The 22,332-nt window shown below is 31.8% G+C and overlaps 1 protein-coding gene across 1 annotated transcript in view; it reads left to right on the plus strand.

Moving 5' to 3' along the window:
- The window catches only part of LOC108903908 (metastasis-associated protein MTA3), a 34,091-nt gene that overhangs the window by 7,091 nt on the left and 4,668 nt on the right, over window positions 1-22,332 (plus strand). The window contains exons 3-7 of the mRNA XM_018706251.1: window positions 11,891-12,743; window positions 12,802-12,917; window positions 16,470-16,942; window positions 17,129-17,435; window positions 20,200-20,449. Of these exons, the coding sequence (XP_018561767.1) occupies window positions 11,891-12,743; window positions 12,802-12,917; window positions 16,470-16,942; window positions 17,129-17,435; window positions 20,200-20,449 (1,999 nt within the window). The remainder of the gene's footprint in view (window positions 1-11,890; window positions 12,744-12,801; window positions 12,918-16,469; window positions 16,943-17,128; window positions 17,436-20,199; window positions 20,450-22,332) is intronic.

The following is a 22,332-nucleotide window of genomic DNA, read 5'->3' on the forward strand; positions in this document are numbered from 1 at the left end:
TATTATTGCATTTTCAGATTCTACATAAAATTTGAGGGTCACTTTATTAAATATTCCCTATATCTAGGAGTTATAGATTTTAAGATATTAATTTTTAAAGAAAAAGTTTGACAGATACAAGAGTCCGCGAAGATGCTAGTAACTCTTTTCAGGAGCGTGATGTCAAGTGGATTTTTGGTACTTTTAAGGGGCATAGGTAACACTAAATTATGGTATACCAGCAAATTAAAACATTTAATACTAGGTGTTTCATTTTTGCTATTACATTTTGATAACTTTAAATATAATAAAGTTAACTTAAATGGAACACCCTGTATTTTTTTACTTTGTCGTATGCAGATTGAAATTTCCTTTCAAGCCATATAAACATTGTTAGGGTTGCCTTACTACTTTTAGAGATGTAATTAAACTCCAGTTTAAATCATAAATAATTTCATTACTACAGTGGATTCAGATCAGCGATGCCAGACTTCCCGATTTTTAACCCAAAATTAAATGACACGCTCAGTCCCGCTTTTCTCGCTCTTGTTTTGTTTTTTCTTTAGGCATCAATTATTTTCTTCCGTTTTTGGACGAAAGATTCCCGCTTTTTTATTCAAAAAGTTTCAAAATCCCGTTTTGCCCGAAAAAAATAACTGGCAACGCTGATTCAGATATAGTACTTAATTGAAGAATATTTATGAATCCAATAATAGTCATTTTGTCATTTGCGATATTTTCCTCCAAATAAAATTGGTTTATTCTTCATCACAAAGCACACACCATCATGCTTTGTGACTCTTCACTGACATCGCAATAAAATTGTTTACAAAATTTAATGAGATGTACATTTGCGATATTTTTGTTATTATATCTCCAAATAGACACAGACTTGAACGCCTCGTAAAAGTTCCAAATATTTGGATAGTTTTTTATGACGTTGATTGAATCTAATTAATTCTTTTAATAGGCATTTTTTTAGTATGACACCCACTTCTGATAAACGGTTTTTAGAGACCAACATATCTACTAATTTGTTAATCGTTTAAATGTCTGTATAACTCGCAGTTTGCCACAAAATTTGCGAATATGTAAACAAGACCCCACCATACGTTTAATTATAAAAATATGTAGATAGTGGTGTTAAATTAGTATTAGAAAATAGTCAAAACAAAAATCGTAAAAGGACAGTAAACATTTTCTTATTTTTCGCTGATAATTTAATTTTTTCTGAAGAACTTTCTTATAGAAGGAAATACTTTCTCTATAATCATGCAAGCCCGTTCACGGTAATATAAATAGAAATAAAACATTAAATTGCATAATTTTTGTGCTATAACAAAACTGTTTCTTTATGTGTAATAGATTATAAACTAACCAATGCTACCTTGATATTTGTATCGGTCTATACATGGTGTCCCAAAATATGTGGGTAATCTCTCGGATTTATACAGGGGACGTTAAAATAACATGACAAGTTCCTATAGAAATTTCCACTAGAGGCCCCCCTACGGACATACAGACCCTTGAAAATCGATATTATTTCATAGCTTTTAAAATACTTTGTGCTCGACTTTGTGTAATTTAATTATTTTTTAATACGGTGGACAACAGAGGATCTTCAATTCGCAGAGCTAGGGACAAAATTATGTAATAAAAATCATATTAAACAAAAATAGTGTTTTCTCGAAAACAGTTCATTTTATCGATATCAACCAAGAATGCCCTTTTTTAGATTAAGGTTCAAGTTATCTAAAAATATTATTTTGTGCCTTTATCGTAAAGGGTGTAAAAAAATTGACATTGTGCTGCAGCTTGTCCGTCCCTGGCAAACCAAATAAGCCAAATTGTTTTCATGGGTCAATTTTTAAGGAGTCTTATCGATTTTATTTTTATAGGAACTTGTCAAATTATTTTAACGTCTCCTGTATAAATCCGAGAGATTGCCCACATATTCTGGTACATCCGGTATAGAACTGATGTTTAGGATAAGCTGAAGTTTTAAATATTGCCTATGACAGCCACTGTGAACTAAAAAATAGTAAAATAAGCAACATGCATCAAAATTTAATTTCTTTCTATATTCAACAACTAAGTGGTGAAAAAAAAAATGTTTAATGCTAAAAATTATGTACCTATACAGGATTATTTAGTCATAATGTCATTAATTTTAAGGGAAGATAGGGGAAAATGAATAGAATGCGAATATGAGATTAAATAAATTTTATAATGCATTCCTAAGTACTTACGTTGAAAAAAATATTGTCAAATCATTATTTAAAACCCTTTTCGGGCCGCTCCTGACCGCTGACCTACAAAAGTTTATCGAGAGTGAATCTTGAAATTCTTGACCTATCGTATTAGGTCAGTAACCTAGCTTCAACTGTGTTTTTAATCTGTAGTGAACGACAAAACGTTAACGATTTCACTGTTTTCTAAATGAATATGAGTTTTTAGTATTATGTTCAATTAATTATTCAGTTTGTAGTACGTAGTGACATTGCTTTTCAAAGAGTAGTATGGTACCTACCTGTTTAAAATGCCAATATGGTTTAAAAAAAATGTTATTAACAAGTTCGGATCCGCTGCCTTTGGTTTTGAAACCAATTGCAAAATTCGACTGAGGAAATCAGCTGTCTCGCTTCAACGTTCGAACATTTTGTAGTTCGCCGGCCAGCGCGTTTCCTGTTGCGAAGTAGGGCGTCGATTAACGGTAGTTAAGGGCTTATTTTTTAAAAAGTCGGGTAATTTTTTTTTCGATTTCCTGTCTTCATTATGCCGTCCGAATGTGTTTAAAATTAATGATAGTATAACTGAATCACCCTGTATATGTTTAAAATTATGTAAATATTAAAATTATTATCTCGTGATCAAGAACATATTGTGACGTCAGTTAGTGCAACTGAGAACACAACCTACGTCTCGTCCGTCTGCCGTTAAATCTACAATAAGGCGTTTGCATAAAAAATTGTGTAGCGATTTGTCACTGAGTATTATTTGATAATGAAAGTTTGAAAGTTAATACGAACCGTAAAAGCAATTTCTCAAAAAAAACTCAAATCAGCTTGTGATGTATTAGGCAACGGGCGTTGTTATTACAGAATAGTTCTTATTTAAAAAAGTTCGCCTGGAAAACCGAGAATACCGGAAGAAGTCAGGAAATTCATTATTCTTCATAAAAAACGGTATAGTCAGGGAATTTTAAAAGTATTCATGAATTAAGGGAATTTAATGATTGCAACTGGAAATTTTGTGAAAACCGGCCCTGGGTTCTTGAAAGGGAAAACTATTTGTGGTTTTGAAACTTTTATAAGAGGTTCTTTGGGTATAAAAAAGATTATGGATTTAGAAAAGTTTAATGCATAAACACCAATTAGTATGTAAAAATGAACTGCAAGTGACCTGGATATTTTTTATGTCGGGGAAAACCTGAAAAAAAATAAGGAATTCTAGGTATATTATTTTTGAACTATGAACCCTGTTTAAGTAACACCTCTCTGTTTCCCGTTAATAAAAGAAAAGAGGACAGTGTTACGAAATTTTAGTTGAACTTCCTATTAACATCCGCTAAATTCGTTTTAGTTTTATAATTCTTTCAATTTATAGTTAAATAATGATTTAACATCATTTCATTTTCTGTTAATATTTGAAAAGGTGGTTAATACCCTACTCCCAGCCGACGATACGGAACCTAATCTAAAGAAACGCGAATGCGGAGAACTGCGAAGCAAAGTGAATTCGGCTGTCTCTAGATTTTTGTTGTTAATCTACCCATGCTGTCGAGCCGTCCTGTCTTTGTAATTCTTCTCGATTCTCGACCGCACTAACTGACGTCACGAATTAGCGCGACAACAGGCACCCGTTTAAAACATTTATTTTGCGCGCCAAACTTTAATAATTGGTGGAAATTACTTTTACAAATAAATTTTGTGTTTCGTGGTTCGCGTATTTCTGTATATCGTATTTAAACGTCTTTTATGAATTTTTAAATTCAAATGTATGCATTACAATGAATTTTAAAGCTCAAGCGAAGGGTACTTTATCAACAAGTGTTACGGTAGAACGAACAGTAAAAACGATTGTCTGGGAAATTGATCTTTATAAGAAATGTACTCCAAATCAGCTACCTACATTATTCTAATGTGTTGAATTCGCAATATTTTTGGATATAATTTTAGAAAATTGTAACTATTTCTTTAGGAAAGCTGTAAAGCAGTTTTTAATGGGAAAATGTTTTTATTCCAAATTTTTACCTACTTTGTGTATGTTTGTATGTTTTATTTGACTATTCCTTTACATATTATGTCTGAGAAAAATAATTTTTATCGAAAAAGGTGGTAATATTTTCAATTGCTGGTTACTCGTATAGTTGATGTCAAATATTCAAAAATTAGTTGTGACATCGGGACTGCCTTACTTTTTAGTATACTGAATTAAAATTGCATATTCGTATCCATTTAATGACAAATTAGGCAATAAATCAGAGGAATGATATAACGGTAGATATTTTAACTTAAACCTGACTCCACACTTGCTTGTACAAACAGTGCACGTTAATGTATGAAGGGCAGAAGGGCTCAAGAGAGAAATTTTGTTTTCTAACAAAGAAATTGAAGACTTTAAAAGTATTCGGAATTTTCTATCTTCGTATATGGTTAACATTTTAAGCAGAGACAATCGGTTGAATTAGCAAAGTTATTGCAGAATTATGTAATCAATGAATCTTTTACTTTAAATACCTATCTTCAAAATCATTAACGCTAAAGAAACGATGGAAACATGAATTAGAATTCAGTAAATTTATCATTATTATATGTACAGGATGTTGTTACTAATAGACGAACGGTCCACCCCTAAAAAGATGCTTAGAAAATCAAGGTCACCGACCACGAGGAGAGGCCAGGATGAAACCTTTTGTAATCGATGCATTGAGTTATTGCGAACAAAAAACCTAAGTTACATCTTTGTGTCCGAGTGGCAGGTAATTTGTTATTAACAAAAAAGTTGCAAAATAAAAATATTGCAAAAAAGGTAAATTGTGCAAAATTAAACACTTTTTGTCTCTTGACATTTTTTCGTAGAACGCTTCCTTTTCGAGCTAGGGGCGATTTAAAGTCGAAAAATGGCTAAAAGTTGCCAACTTTAAAAAATCATATCTCAGCTCCTACCAAAGCTTTCGAAACGTTCAAAAGCGCAAAATGATCCTCGAGACTTATACTTTAATGTAGTATTTTTTTAAACCCGCCCCTTTTTTTTAACCCGTTAAATTTGCAGTTGAATTTCGGCCGCTAGTGCCCACGCGCCACCCCTACGTATCACTATATATAGATATAGTGCTGTCGTGCAAAGAAAATTGTTTACAGAGCGTTTTTTTGCAATATTTTTATTTTGCTTTTTTGTTAATAACAAATTACCTGCCACTCGAACACAAAGATGTTACTTAGGTTTTTTGTTCGCAATAACTCAATGCATCGATTACAAAAGGTTTCATCCTGGCCTCTCCTCGTGGTCGGCGACCTACATTTTCTAAGCATCTTTTTAGGGATGGACCGTTCGTCTATAAATTGAAGTAGGAAATAGGAAATGAAACAAAACTTTTCCTATAAACATAGGCCCGAAAAAAGTTATAAGGGCACTACAGAAATACTTTTTTAAATAACTATAAAATGAATCTTTAAAAGAAGCACAGATCTTTATATGAATATTGCAATAGCCTCGTATAGAATATCTTTATTCTCACTCATAATGGCATAGTGGATACATGTAAGGGTTTTTTTATCGAAAAAAATTGTCCATTTCCGAAGAAAAATGGCAGTAAAGGTTTTTGCATGCATTTTGATGACACGAGGTTCTAAGGTATTCAATATATTAGATTCGTTGAGTGATTTTACGTCAAAAAGTAATTTGGAAAGTTGAAATTAAAAAAAAACATCTTTCATAAAATATCTCTGAAGTTTGATGCAGAATAATGAAACTTCGACTAACAATTTATCTAAGTAAAGGTAAAAATCTACTGAATTTAGATATAAATACGTGCACTAGTGGCGGAGAAAAACCAAATAAATTCGACGTCATTGAATATTTTGAATATTCGAACAAATATATATTTTTTTAAAATAATGTAAAATAACTAGAACTATAAAAAACCCTTCTTTTCGTTTTTTAATAATATCTCGCTTATTGTTTAACATAAGATGGACACAACAAACCCTATATGTCTATGCTCGACAGGGAACGTTCTATTCAAATATGTAAAAATATACAGGGTGTTCTATTTAAATTAACAAGGATAACATCTGCTGTCATTTTGTTTAGACTTCATTTGATTTTCTACTATCATTTTCGAAAACTTCATAAAAAATCGTGCAACTTTTGTATTTCACATTTTTTAATAACTGTAAAAACAAAAAAGTTAATGGGGGAGTCAAAATATAGTGAATCACCCTGTACATAAAAAAAAAAACATTTCTTGCTGTATAAGATTATAGCAATCGATAATTTAAAGACCTGTAGCATGGTTAGTTTGTATCCGATTATAGTCTGTTTAGAATAGAAAGAGAGTAATAAAAGCTTATTATGTATGCGAATCGTAAATAAATGTAGTACTGGTGCTTATATTCAATATTTTTATATTATGTATTATCAGTATAGATGAGGAGCACTTTTAAAAAAACTTTGTGTGACCGGGTTGTACTAAATTGTAACAGGTAGCTAAAATTTAATCCCCGACAATCCGTCTTTGTCTATGCCGCTTCAATTTCTCGGTCCATTTCTCTTATAAGTAAACAATATAAAAACAGCATTTCAAAACATGAGGCTACTTTAAGCATCATAACCGGGTTAAGAGGGTTTTTAGTAATTCAAATAAAATTATTCAATATTATTATCAAAATATTTATTTAAATTTAATGAATAGACTTTTATTCCACACAAAAATATATGTATTTTGAAAATTCAAATTATAGTGAGTAAATGTAGTGTTGTATAAATGTACAATAAAGAAAATAAAAAAGTAGGTATATTAAAATTCATCCTCTGAATATTCTGATGAATTATCTTCGTCTCCTAGATTGATAACGATAGGTTCTACAGTAACGTCAATTAAATTATCGAGTTCCCACATTTTCTCCTCTTCTTTTTGTACATGATGTATACATCTTTGCCAGTTATCACGCGTTTAGCAGGTACGTAATCTGATAAGCTCGACATTTTACCCAAACAATATTATATCCACTGGCACAATAGTCACTAAACACAAGTCGAATTTTACTCTACTGCACTAGCACGTCTTCGTATATTCAGCTCTAAGACTGGATTGATCTGTCACAATACACTGGCTCCTGCCCTATGATGTATCCAGTAAAATATACTAATGTACACCCATTACCTGTTAGCATTAGTGTTACCCGATAATTAGCTGAAACGAAATATTACCACGCCCATGGCCGGTTCTTATCTCGGGGTTTTATTACTCTCATTCATTTCCAGACAGACTATAGCTTGGAGTTATTTTAAAAAAATAAAATGTGTTTTTGTCAGTACGCTATGTTTTTTATAAGGCCTTTCGGATGCATATTCACAGGAAACATTTCGCATAAAATGACGTTATCTCTTGTTTCAGATTGGTGTCATATTTCCAAAACACATATACTGTTCATTTTATCATTTTCTGTTTTATAAAATAGAATGGACGTACGAATATTTATCTCAACTAAAGCAGAAAAAGATGTCGGCCCGTGTCCATTTTGAAAAATAAAAGTTTGCTTTATCTCGCAAATCACGATAACCATGGAAATAAATTTATTTAAATTAAATTATCAGTTGATTCATTGTTTGTAAGATACTTATAGTAATATATTATTTTAATTTAGAAATATAAAAAAATAATTACAAATTATGTCCTATGACCGTTTTTAAATTGGTCCATACCATTTCCAAAAGAAATAATAGTTATTTTTAAACAGGACTAAAGAAATTATTCGGGTCCTCTGATGTGTCAAAGTTTACCGAATCTAGACGAGTATGCGTATACGAATAATGCATGTGTGAATCCGGAGTTTGGATTTATTTAGCGCCTCATTGCAGCAAATATACACAACGAACACAGAATTTGAATATGCACCTGCGTTTTTGTATCTTCACGCATAAGCGAGATATGTGAGACCCTCCCACAATGTGGACAGTCTGTATATGTTATTGTACGGTTATGATGTAACCTCAATATCATGAATATGATACATAATTTTGACCTCCAAAATATCTACCGTTAACTGATTGGTTATAATAACATTTATGACACGTGAAATATTCACTGATCATAATTTTATTTGATAGTTATAATCGATGTTTTAATTATGCATGCGCTTTGTTTCGTGTTTTGTCTATTTTTATCATCCTAATATTCAAAATAAGCAAGCGGTCTCTGTAGAGTTAACCTTTAAAAGAAATTCAGCTCCTCAGGAATTGTATCAGTTTCAAAAAAAAACTTATTTGATAATTATTGAAACTTATTACTCTTACATATGTAAAAACATATTAAAAAATAATAACACCGACTCAAGGTTCTATTTTGTTTGCATACAACAGTTAGCAATTTTTATTGTATTGAGAGAAATTGAAAGTTTAAACATTTAACATTTAATTTATGGCATAAGACAATCCTTTCCCATTAAAATCCGTTTTATTAGGGGTTTACGTCTTAGGTATAATAAATACGGTAAACATATTTTCTGGAAAAATTCGTTACGGATTATCCATGGATCCGTTTATCGAATCCAGGTAAAAGTTTCATACTGACTTGTCGATATTTTATTATATTTAGGTACTCACAATAATGTCGTAAGAAAAGTAAATATTTATATTAAGTAATGCTCGGCATATAGTATTAGAAATATTTTCAGCTCCAGCTAAAAATAAAATAGGATTTATAAAATAAAATACTCTATGGAAATTTGTCCAGACGTTTGAATGCTTTATTTTTTTAAGGGCACATTCCATGTTACTGAGTTATTCCATATTCTAGGTTTTTATATAGTTTATTAAAAAGATACGCTCGTGCAATTATAATTATTTTCCTAAATTCTTATAAAATAAGATTTATTTATATTTGTTTTAACTAAGGGCATTGTTAAAGAAAGAAACTGTAAACAGGTGATGTTCTCACAAGCTTTAAAATCTATTTTTTATTATTTTAATGAGACTTGTATCTTTTTTTGAGGGGGAAGGTATTTCACTGTTCTTCTAATTATCATATGAAAAATCGTATACTTAAGAAATTGACGTAGATCCACTACCACCACCTCTATTTGAATTCGCCTTCCCTCACAAAGTTTTTTTCTGTGTACGCCACTGACTACAGAAGCAAACCATTGTCCACTTAAACCTTAGGGTCGAATTGTAAACTATTGTTTAAATTAAATAATGAATTTTATTGCACATACATGAATCAAAATCAATTAATTTAAAAAAGATGCATAATTGAATATTATATTTTTCAAAATTTCCGCCAAATAAAAATGTTTTATAAACTTTCCGGCTTTACTGGCTAGAACTATTGATCGCACTTTATAAATGATATAGTTTTATAGATTAACTTTAATAGAAAAGGAATATAGGTATTGTTTTTTATAAACAATTCAGTTTTGTTTTTAAAGAAATGGATAGAATACGAATTGCAGCATGTGATGGAGATACTTACAATTAGCCATTTTTTTCATTATATTTATGTTACTTATAATACTAAAAAAAACTACAGGAACACAGTCAAATAAGATGGATACATATAAACAAGTTTGCATAGATATGATACAAGGTGAAACTGTTGTACGTAACTATACAGGGTGATTCAGAACTTATCCAAAAAAAGAAAATTTGGATGTACAGAAAAAATCAAAAAGGGCAGATCGAAAATAATTTAAAAATACACTTCTGCATGACACTGGAAACTGGTCCACTGTAAAACCTAACCTCCCACAAAGCGACCGACATGGCGGCAATGTGATAAAAACACAAAAACTTTGCAAGGAAAGAAATAAATATAATTTTATAGCACTTATTTTGTATCAGCAAATTCAACTGCATTTGCCGCTATTGTTATTATTAATTAATAAAATTAATTTGTGGTTTTTTATAATAAAATAATTTAATATACCTGATGTTACATCTATTCAAAATTTTATCCACCAACGTGTAAACACATTTGGGTCTGTCTCACTCAGTTTCTACGAACTAATACATTGTCTTGCTTCACCATAATACAAATGTTGTCTTATAAATTAAAACGATATCCATCAATTTCGAGTTGCTCTACACGCAAGCCATTTTTGACGCTAACTACTAAAAAACTTTTGTAAACACTATCGCAACGACGATTGTAAAATCGGATTTCAGTATTCGCAGTCGTTGAGGCCACGTGGCTCTCCACGCGTATTGCGAATGACGCTAGGGAAAAGTTTTATACGAAACTTGTCATTTTAACGGCCCCTGTATAATCGGAGAGATTGCCCACATGTTCTGAAACACCCTGTATAATTGTCAACCGTTATTGGAGTCACTGAGATCTTTTCACTAACAACCTCAGAATTTCAACGTCATTTTTAGTATTTTGAAAATTTGATCTGTGCACTTGATTTCTAATTATATGTCAAAGACGGAAAAGGGCCATTTGGGAGTTTAAGAGAATTTTTTGAGTCTAAAATAAGGTTAAATAAATAGAAAATAGGTAACTCTAAAGTCTAAACCATTAGTTTGACGAAAAGAAACAGTAAATTTTTTTATTATAAATCTAATTTTAAATAGCTCAAAATCATAACTTGATTTTTTAGAAGCAATTCAAAATTTCTGCGTCAATGTTTTTTTTTTGGAATTTTTGTGATGACACATTTAAAATAAATATGGATAAAATGATGACATTAAAAAAACCAGTAACTGGAGAACTAATCGCTTTTAGTCATTCATTATTTTCATTGAATTGGTGTTTTATTAATCTTACCATATTTATATCTCCATCAAAAAACAATATTTGAATGTTTATTTTTAATTTCTAAACAGATTCTCTTATTGGTCATTTAAGAAATGCAATTGTTGACTTTGTCTATTAAAAAAATATTAACAAACTACAAATATTGATTTAAAAAGAATTGTTGAAATAACGGAGAAAATTGGTCATTTTAATTTTTTATGGTAACTTAGAATTTATCATTTTTGTGACATTTTTATAACAAAAAAATTATTGTTGTCGATTCAATTTCCACAGTGCAGTCAGCAGATTTGTATGAACTAGTTGCAATTCATAAACAAAACTTGTATAAAATGTAATTTAAAATTAAATATCACTGACAAAAATACTATTACTTACTATTTTCTTAACATAAAAATTCATAGAAAATCAGTCACCTAGGTTAAAATCGGGATAGAGTCGGTATTCTTCATATTTACCAAAGATAGTATTGAAATAATTGCATATTCAATATAGAACCAAAAAAAAAAATATTTTTTTTGTTGGCCTGTGTTATTCAACTCAATTTTTTACTGTAGAAACTGCAGTTTTCCAAAAGAATTTTAGTTATTATGGGTTAACAAGTAAAAACTAAATCTGAACGAGGTTGATATACAAAATTTATAACAAATAAACATAAAAAATATATAAACATGGTTTAACAATGTTACATCAAGAATAAATAAAATAATAATAATAATAAACCTTATAAAATTATGTTTAACAAAGATACAAATGAAATTAGAAATAATAATTTTTAAATAAGAGTATAATTTCTTCAAGAAAAATAGTTTGATTATGTTTACAATCTGTTGCAAGACGCCTTCAAAAACAAGTGTTACTCAAAGATTTCAGTTCAAACACTTCAAATATAGACATAGCCCTTACGTAACTGATTATCCTGTGTATTATTAGGTGCCTTAGACGAATCCAATGGAAGTCCAATACCTGAAACGGGGAGCAGAGCGGATCAGTTAAGTCCCAAGCAAAGACATCAGATGAGACACCGCGAGCTATTTCTCTCTCGGCAAGTGGAAACGTTGCCAGCGACACACATTCGAGGGAAATGTTCGGTAACCCTATTCAATGAAACAGAAGCACTTACCTCCTACCTAAATAAAGACGATATGTTTTTTTACTGCCTAGTTTTCGATCCAACGCAAAAGACTCTCTTAGCGGACAAAGGTGAGATTCGCGTGGGTAGCCGATACCAGTGCGACGTTCCACCTATGCTTAGAGAAGGTGATAGTGATGAACGGGAGTTGACGGAACTGGAGACTCTGGTCTGGACTCCCGAGCATAACCTAAGTGACAGACAAATCGATCAATTCCTAGTTGTGTCGAGATCTGTGGGTACCTTCGCCAGGGCTCTGGACTGTAGTTCGAGCGTGAAACAACCATCGCTGCACATGTCGGCAGCGGCAGCGAGTCGTGATATAACCCTTTTTCATGCCATGGACACCCTCCACCGCCACGGTTATAACTTGTCTAGTGCGTTGTGTTCTTTAGTACCTTCTAGTGGCCCTGTTCTGTGTCGGGACGAAATGGAAGAGTGGAGCGCGAGCGAAGCAAATCTATTCGAGGAGGCATTGGACAAGTACGGCAAAGACTTCAATGATATCCGTCAAGATTTCCTCCCTTGGAAGACCCTGAAGAACATAATCGAGTACTATTACATGTGGAAGACCACGGACAGATACGTACAGCAGAAGCGCGTGAAAGCCGTGGAAGCGGAGTCTAAACTGAAACAAGTCTACATTCCTAACTAGTGAGTTCGTATTAATGTTTGTATAATGTATTCGGTGAATTAATCGAATTATTTTCAGTAATAAACCAAATCCTGCCGCGCTCAATAACAATAAAGGTGTGGTAAATGGAAGTAGCAATGGCAGCTCGGATCCGGCAGTCTCATTGGGGGGAAAAGCTTGTGAATCGTGTAACGGTGAGTATACTCTTAAATTGATAATCTCATAATATGTTGAGAGGAAAAGTTTTAGACCATTTGTTACTATCTTAATAGTGATCATATACTTCGTATGGGTTTTTGAGATATTTTGAAAAAAGCAAAATGTTCAGTTTGCGAAACTCTATGGCCACTTTTTTTATTATAAAAATTTTTTTGAATCAGTAAAAACATTTTATGCCAGCTTTTTGTAAAAATTTTGACTGTGATCTCCAATGTTCCCTCAAAGCTGTGCGGGAGCGCGACCGCGCACAAATTTATTTGAAAGTTGTGCAGCTGTTTTTCTATTTTGTGCACAATGGGCTTGTTCATTTTTTAAATTTCATTTTATAAAAGAATTGCATCTAAAAACAGCAAAAATCCAAATTTCACTAAAAAAAAAGTAAAATTTAGAGGGTCAAAAAATTTTTTGAACATTTTTGCTCCCATATACTTTTGTACTGCGCAGTCAGTGAAAAAATTAGAGGGAACATTGGTGATTTCACATTTTTATTCCAACATTTCGACTCTGTCTGGATGCAATATTAAATAGGTGGATTCATGCTGCATAAAAAGGGCGCTTTTTAGTTTTCCATTAATGTATCGAACGTGGAAAAGATTTCTATAACAATCCGAAAAAACAATATTATTTTTATTATTATTATTATTATTATTATATTCTGATAACTGGCAATACTGATTAATATTTTTCATAAAAATATATAATATTTAATGAAATAATTTTTACCAAATTCGCCTTAACCAATGAACTATTTAATTCCAGAATGCCAATGTAATTGTTATACTTTTTTTGTTCAATTAGCACCCATAAAAAAATGATTATTTTTCGGAGCGGCAACATTGAAAGAAAATCCACATTGTACTTCCCTGCAAATAATATATAATATATAATAATATTTTTACACATCTTAAAAATTTGTAAATATAAAGCTTCTCTCAAGAATACTATCTACAACGTGTACTGCAAGATTGTACACTTTGTCCATTTTTATACAATATTTACTGTTACTACACTATGTTGATACTGCTTTGATAAGCCGCAATTTCAGACATAATTTAACTATACAAAACCTTCTGCAGCTAGTCAATTCGGTACAAAAATGATGCAATAAATGGCAAATTAAGGGAGGAAATCACATTAGGAGGTTCAAAAAATCGGATTTTTTTTTATTGCATAAATTGTTAGTATAACTATTCAAGAATACACACTGCCAAAATTTCAAAACGAAATTTCTATTCTCTCGGGCGCATAATAGATAGAGCAGAGCATTTGTTCAGGTAGTCTAGTCACTTATTTAAGTAAGAAAAGAACAGATGCAAGCTCAGAATGATACCTAAGAGGAAGAAGAAGAACTGTTATATGGCGCTTTAGTCGCTGATTGATCGGAAAGCACTCTACATTATTGATACAAGTTGCTAGTTTGCAGAAATTTTCGAACACGTTTTTCTTGAAATGACATTTTTTTTTATTCATAGGAATTCTAGCTCAAAAAGTTATAAACCGATCATTCATAAAAATTCATAAAATTGAAAGTCTTTATGAAATTACAAAGAACATGAACCAACAATTGGGTTAATATAATTTTAAGGGTGTTTTTTTATTCAAATTAAGTGAAAATCGATTCATTTTTTTCAAACATGTCAAAACTTTAATTTTCACAATTTTTAACCGTAATTTGTAAATGTAGTTCAAAATATTGATCAAATAATGTCAAAGTTTGAAATTCTAATAAATTTGTCCCACTCAAAAAAATTTGTGATGATTGTCTGAAAATCAGCCTTATGTGGTTTCCCTCTTTAAAGTCAATTTAGCTAAATAAGTCAATTTAGCTAAATCTTGATAATTTTTATTCACAAGAGCAATCCGAACTCAATAATCGTACGCTGAAAAGCAAGACTTCAATCAAATATTTCAGAGTTACATTGGACCAAAAACTCAACTGTAAGGAAAACACAAATTGATTAAAAAGAAATGCAATTACACATTGAAACATTTTTTTTATTATAACATTAAAAAAAAAGGAATTTCCAATGAAACGGCTATACTTATTTTCTACATCTACATTTTGCAAACCAATCCTAGTATACACCCATTGTCTTTATCTAAATGCAAAAAAGATGATTCAAAATCTAAGAATAGCAAAAACTTCCACAGTATGTGTCATGAAAATAAACTCACTACAGAAATCTTCCCAATGAGCTGCTATATTTCTAAGATTACAAAAATTATCGCTACATTTCCGTTGTACCAACATGGAAATTCTACATCTCTTTACGAAAACTAGAAATTCAATTGAAAGACCTTACAAAAAATCATCTCATATCCATCAATTAGGAAATCATGAAAGACTAAATGTCCAACAATTGATAAGAAAATTGATTTTTATAGGCGGTTTTTCTATATGTTACGGGCTTTTTTCATGAATTGGTGAATATGCCAAATTCGGCGTTACTATTTGTCATACAAAAAATCACAAAATACACCCAACAATATACAGGGTGTCGCACTTAAATGTGATACAAGCCTGTAGCTTCTTTGTTTTTTGACTGATTTCAAAATTTTTTTTTTTGAATGTAGGATAAAAGAAACTCTTATCTAACTGTAATGCTGCTGTTTTTATTAATGCAATTCACGGCTAGCTAGGACGCGTTTTTTTGATGTCAAAACAGCTAATTAGTATTAGCGATTTTTTTTTTACAAAAAACAGATTACGTATTCTCATTCAGCATCCCTTAAAATGTCTTATCACCAAGTTTCATCAAATATGATACATCTTTAGACGAGCACTAGTTGGTCATGTATTGCATTAATAAAAAACAGCAGTATCACAGTCAGATAGTTTTTTTCCCTATATTTCATTAAAAAAGATTTTTAAATCGACCAAAAAAATAAAGAAGACATATTACATTTCGTGACATCATGGAGTGCTCGCCTGAAGTATCGATTTTGATGAATCTTGTTTTAAGGGATTCTGAATGAGAATATATAATGTTTTTTTGGAAAAAAAAATCCCTAATCCCAATCAGCTGCAAAATTTTTGAAATCGGCCAAAAAATAAAGATGGTACAGGCTTGTATCATATTTAAGCGCGACACCCTGTACATCAATCACGAAACAAAGCCTTATGTTTTGTCTGAAAATCATTTTTTTTTATTTTTTTTTAAATACTCATACAATTTTAATTATACAATTTTACAAATACAATTTTTATATTATAATATTGGCTGAAGGACTTTGGTCAATGAGCCTTTGCTTTATCCAATAAAACATGTTTATTATTATTTATTATTAAAGTTACGGTACATTTTTTTATTTCAAAAATTCAAACAAGTGCCATTAAATTAGTAACAAAAATGGTCTAAAACTTCCTTAAATTAACTATTTTTCTAACTTATAATTTCCAAGATCTCAATACATACAAACATTATCAATTTGGAAAGCTTTGTATAGATATAAAAATTATAGACATTTTGTCGTAAATCTGTTAACTATTTTATATCAAGTATTTATATCCGTTTATAACCCCGCAGTAACTGTTTCAAATCAATGGTACGCATGGGGCCCGTCCCACATGCAGTGCCGACTGTGCCAGTCGTGCTGGCAGTACTGGAAAAAATACGGCGGGTTAAAAGTAGCCACACGCTTTGGAGATGGAGACTTTGAAAACGGCGGCAAAAAAAAGTCTGGTAGCGATATTGATGAGGAACGTCTACCAGGAATGTCCCATCGACCTCATCGCTGCAACATCGGAGGCTGTGGAAAAGAGTTCAAATTGAAGGCCCACTTGGGCCGTCACTACGCCACGGCACACGGAATCGTCGTCAGATCAGGATCTCCCAGACCAATTATGAAAACCAGAACCGCTTTCTATCTGTTTACTACGCCGATAACTCGGATCTCGAGGAGGTTGTGCAGGCACATAATGAGACCCCGACACGCGGCTAGGGCACCTTTTTTCGCCATCAACATACAGGCCGTGAAACAGGAGTGTAGTATACAGATGGTATGTATTAATACATGAGTTATATTTTTGCATCTATACCTTTTTTTTATACGTTTTCCACATATTTTGGGATTTTGAAAGCATTAATTTTTTGTAGCAAGTAAAAAGTTCAATTTTTGACAAAGAAATAATGTTAAAATCATCTTATCGAAAATCCTCTGGGAACTTAAAAACGTCTGTTTTCAGGCTGGAAAAACGTTGGCGGAATTAAAACAGTTGCGCACCTACAGGAAAAGGAACAGAGGAAGCGTCACTGCCATAGCCACTAGGCTCGGACGACCATGTGCCGTCACGCCTCAGTGGTTAATTTTAACAGACAAGGAACTTCTGCCGCAACCTGATAAAGTGGCTTTTCCTAAACCACCAAAAGCTCCGGACGGTAGTCTGCTCTACGAAAGGGTTCCCAATAAACCCGAAGCCGAGAAAATTCCTCTGAACAGTATGTCACCATCCTTGAAGAGACGAGCTTACGATGAAATGAACGGCATGGATAGTAAGTTAGCTTTGTCGTATATAAAAATTTTAGATCGTAATTTTTATGGAACTGAAAAAATAATGTATTTTTTTCTTTATTGGCTTCTATTCTGATTTGGATTGGGACGATGGTGAGTTTTATGTTCTCAACTGAAAGATAACATTTGTATAAAAAGACTTCTGTTAATTGCATAATCAAATTTACCATCTTAATCTCTTATACGTAATTTGAATTATTATTTATCACAAGAAATTGTGATAAGAATGGTATTTGTAAAACGTCTGTGCAAAAAAGTGGGAAAGTTTGTATTGTAAAATTTTAATAAGTTTTTGTTTATTCAATTACTTCACTTTGCTTTTGTAACGTATTTTGCTAGGATTCGGTGACCTGTTTAGTTACAATATCAATTACAAGTACTATATGAGTATCACTTCTTCAGAAATCAAATAGAAGCTATTTATTTTCAAATTTTTAAAATATAACTATAATTATTATTAGCCCGGAAAATGAAAATATGTGCTTGAACTAGTCAAAATAGAGTAATTTATCATTTATTTTAAATAACTTCAAAAGATTTATGTTAAATATTAGTACAAAGGGGTGCAATATATGGCAAATGGTAACTATTTTTCTAGCAACTGTAAAGACAAATGGACAGTCAGTCCTATGATTCCAATATAACCATTTCAGCTTCTTAGTCCAATCGATCTGTTACAGCCTAATGTTAAATTTACAAAAAATACCACCTGGAAACAAAAAATATGGTGATATAGGAAAAAAGATTCTAAGAAAGATAATGTATTTTTCCTGTGGCGCATAAACGGTGAAGTTATCCTAAAAAATTCATAAAAGTAAAAAAACGGTTTTTTGCTATAAAAAAAAAAACTTGAACTCCAATTGAAAAAAAGTTAAGTGAGAAAGTTGTAGCTATTAAAAAAACCTATCGATTCGATTTATAAATATATCGATTGCTATATTACCTTCCGGGATATATCGAAAAAAAACGTCAAAAATCAACTTTTTTGTTTTTGCTGTATCTCTTGCAAATTAAGTTTTTGAAACTTGATACTTGCTATAAATGTAGCCCTCGACATGCAAAAAAGTACATTTTTTTTAAATGAAAAAATATTGAAAAATTTTCAAGTTACATCGATTCTTTGAAAAAAAGGTCATCTCGAGAATCGGCTCTTCTTGCTCGACGAATAGTCGTAGAGAAACGAAGGGCTCATTTTTTACCTTAAGAGTTGTACATTCATGGTAATAAAGAGTGATAACGATTTTATTCCTTTATCCCGCGGCCGGTAGACCGTAGATTAATTATGCTTGAATGGAGGATTGGCACCCTCTGTGCAGGTATGGTAGGGTGGAAGAATGTTGGCTTGGGTCAATGTGAGAGATTGACACTGGTTGGCATTTGACCACCCCCCTAATTAATGAGGTTTCCCTCATTCTTGCAGTGAATGGTGGTTAGGGCCTACCAACATAAGTCGTTCCTGGGCGCAAATGCGGCCTGCGTAATAATAATATGCCGCCTCCTCTCCCGCACAAGTCTTCGACTTCTGGACTAATTCTCGTAGTTAGAATGAGGAGTAGAGATATTATTATTATTATTAAGTGCCAAAAGATGACTGAAAAAATAAAAATTTTTTGCTTGCGTTTTTCTTTAATATCTTTTTCGATTTTCATTTCTCGATGATAATGTCTATTACAGGAATCGATTGCTAGCATTTTTACACGAATTTAAAAAAAAAACGCTCTATGACCTGGAGCCAAAATAATTTTTTTTTCAATATGTCATCTAGTAGGTGTCCTATATGTGTCCTGTTATACAGGGTGATTCAGTAATAATGTTATTAATTTTAATCACGTATTCGGAAGACCAAATAAAGACAGAAATTTGGAAAAAAAAATTTTACTCTACTCTTTTAAAAAATTACCCTTTAATTCCCGTTAACTCGGCGCTCTACTTTGCGTCACATTTGCTGTCTAGGAACACGTCGGCACAGCACAGGAAACAGCTGATTTCCCAGTTGTCTCACAGTTGATTTCAAAATCAAAGTGTAGTGGTTCCCAACGTAACAGTGTTATGGACGGATGAGTGAATGTTTTTTTTTAGCCATCACGCAATAAGGTATACGCACTGCAAACCGAATAATTAGTTGAACATAATACTAAACACTCGTACTCAATTATTGTGATTGATAATTTCAAAATAATTTTTTTTTCAGAGTAAATATGCATTTTAAAATTTTTTTAATCACATATTTGTATTCTACTCATTTTTCCCTACCTTCCCTTAACATTAATGAGATTATGACTGAATCACCCTGAAGCCATCTGAAGGATATTTGTTACGGTCATCGAAATTTAAAATTTTGATGGTTACAGTTTACACTAAGAAAGTTGTCCCTGATGTCAAATATTGGCTTGACAGACAGTTTATCTCTGTTCCGTTCAGAATTAGATTTACTTTCAAATTTAAAAGTTTACGATAGTATTTGATTTGCTGAAATTAAAATATCTATCGCTTAGGATTGCCTTTATTAAGTTAAAATAGAGGTTATGAAAAATTATTATAAAAATGACCCTTCTGGACATTTACATTGCAAATTATACCCTCAGTTAAAAATGTACGCATTGTAGGTTCACCCTGTATAAACTGATTTCACCGTGCATTTAGTTACACACTATAAATAACAAATAGTGAAGATCCCGTAAAAAGTTATATTATACAAAATTACCTAAATGTCGTGTCTAAAGTATTTCCTGGATTTATCAATAGGTGTGGCCCTCAACGCGCCGCCTCCGAAAAGTATGAAAAAGGAGCCCGCACATGTGACAAGGCCCGAACAGTTCCAAGCGTTGATGGCTGCACAAATGATGCCCGGTCAACCCCTTCCACGACACATTGCACAAATTAATGGAAAACCAAAAATTGCTCACATGACCCGAACGGGTTCAGGTCGTAAACAAGTTATAAGTTGGATGGATGCACCGGATGACGTTTACTTTAGGGCAACAGAAGGAAGCAAGTAAGTGTAGAAAAAATCAAAATAAGGTGTGACTCCCAAAATATAATATTAATTTTTAATTGTGGATTTCTCAAATTAAGTTGCGGTTGATATGGTAAAAAATTAAGGGGACTGACTTCATATACAGAGCAAGTCAAATTCTATAGGATTTCAGGGGACTAGAAATAGAAAAAGTTTGATAAAAGTTATCTATCTCCTGAACTATTAAGTCTAGTATTTAATAGCTTTGTTTTTTATAGTGTTGGAATAGCGAGAACGTACTCGATGTGCACTTGAGAGTATTTGTGAATTTTTGTACATGAATGTTCTCTTGAGATACAGAAAAGAAAAACTTTCTTAATTTTCTAAAATTTCACACTATCCGATCAACTTGTCTTATTTTAATAACTATTTTAAATATTGCTTATGCGAATATTGGAAAATATGGAGCACTTAAGAGCATTTTTGAAGAAATTGGAGAATTTGAACGGAGAATCTTCAAAATTCATAAAATTTTCATGTAGAAAAATATAAACAATACATCACGTTTCTCAATTTTATAACAATTATATTAATAGAACATAAATTCCTAGGTTCGTCCCGTTTAATGTTTATCTATTCTCATTTGTGCTTGATGAAAATTCTTCAAAAATTCTCGAGTATGTTATAGTCTTTCCGAAGTCAGTTGAACAAGCAAAAGAACGCCTGGCGATAAAATTTAATGAGTTTCATAGGCGTCCCTAAAAAAGTTTTCTACTAAAGGTAAAAAATTATAATAATAATTTGTATATAATGTGTAGAAAACAACACATTTTAATTATTTATGTCCTCAAATAATTTTATTATATTGATGGTAAATTTCGTCTTGTTCCGTTTCCAAAGGTTTCCAAAATGTCATGTTGTGATAATAGTAAAAAAAATATCCCTATTATTTCTCCCTTTCGCAATTGTAATATGAATGATTAATAGAAGGTGCCTATAATGCCTATATTAAATTAAAATTACCTGAATCACACCAAATTCCGCATTGCTGCACTGCACTGCTGGGCAATTTATCAACCACTTGTCAACTGCTGAGATTTATTGCCCAGTAGCCCAATCCAACTGTGTTTGTTTTCCTTTGCCCGCACTCGCATTCTTCAACTGGGCGTATACATTTCTACAACCTCCACGTTTAGTTCCACCATATGGGTATGACTAAATAAATATGGGAACAAGTTCAAATATTTCAATGCCGAGTTGCTGCGTCAGCGACCGAACCTGGTACATACTGTCAATCTGTTGGTTCTTCAATTGATATCGGAAAGACTATCAACACTAGTTCTGAAGTTACAGGATATATTCAATTTTATAACATTATCGACCACCTCTGTCTCTGCTGCTAAATAAGTTAGAATTAAAGTAAAAATTGCTCCATATGAACGTTTTAGCATAAAGTTTATTGATTTTAATGAGTCGACTGCTGTTAATTTGTAATTCTATAAGGTACGATTAACGTATGATATACTTCATTGTCAAAATTATAGACTCAGACATAATATAAAAAGTACCATTACCGTAAAGCATATAAAATATAAAATGATTTTTATAACGGTTCAATATTATTTGTCTTGTATTAAAAGATGTGCCGCTCTCTATGCACATCGATAGAATCTATAATCGTCTATAGACTGAGATACACTGAACGTTGATCTATCTTCTATCTCTGTCTATTGCACTTATAGGGAAATGCTTTTTTAGTGGGTGTAAACGGACGTACGTAATACTCGATTTAGCCATCGTTAGAAATGAATATCATTTTATTATATTTTTTCCATATTTTTTATATCTTGTTGCCTTCTAAACTGGATTTTCGATCCTATAATTTCAACTGCGAAGAATAGAATAGTAAATTATGCAATTCT

Source organism: Anoplophora glabripennis, unplaced genomic scaffold, assembly GCF_000390285.2.
Source record: "Anoplophora glabripennis isolate ALB-LARVAE unplaced genomic scaffold, Agla_2.0 scaffold123, whole genome shotgun sequence".
Lineage (NCBI taxonomy): Eukaryota > Metazoa > Arthropoda > Insecta > Coleoptera > Cerambycidae > Anoplophora > Anoplophora glabripennis.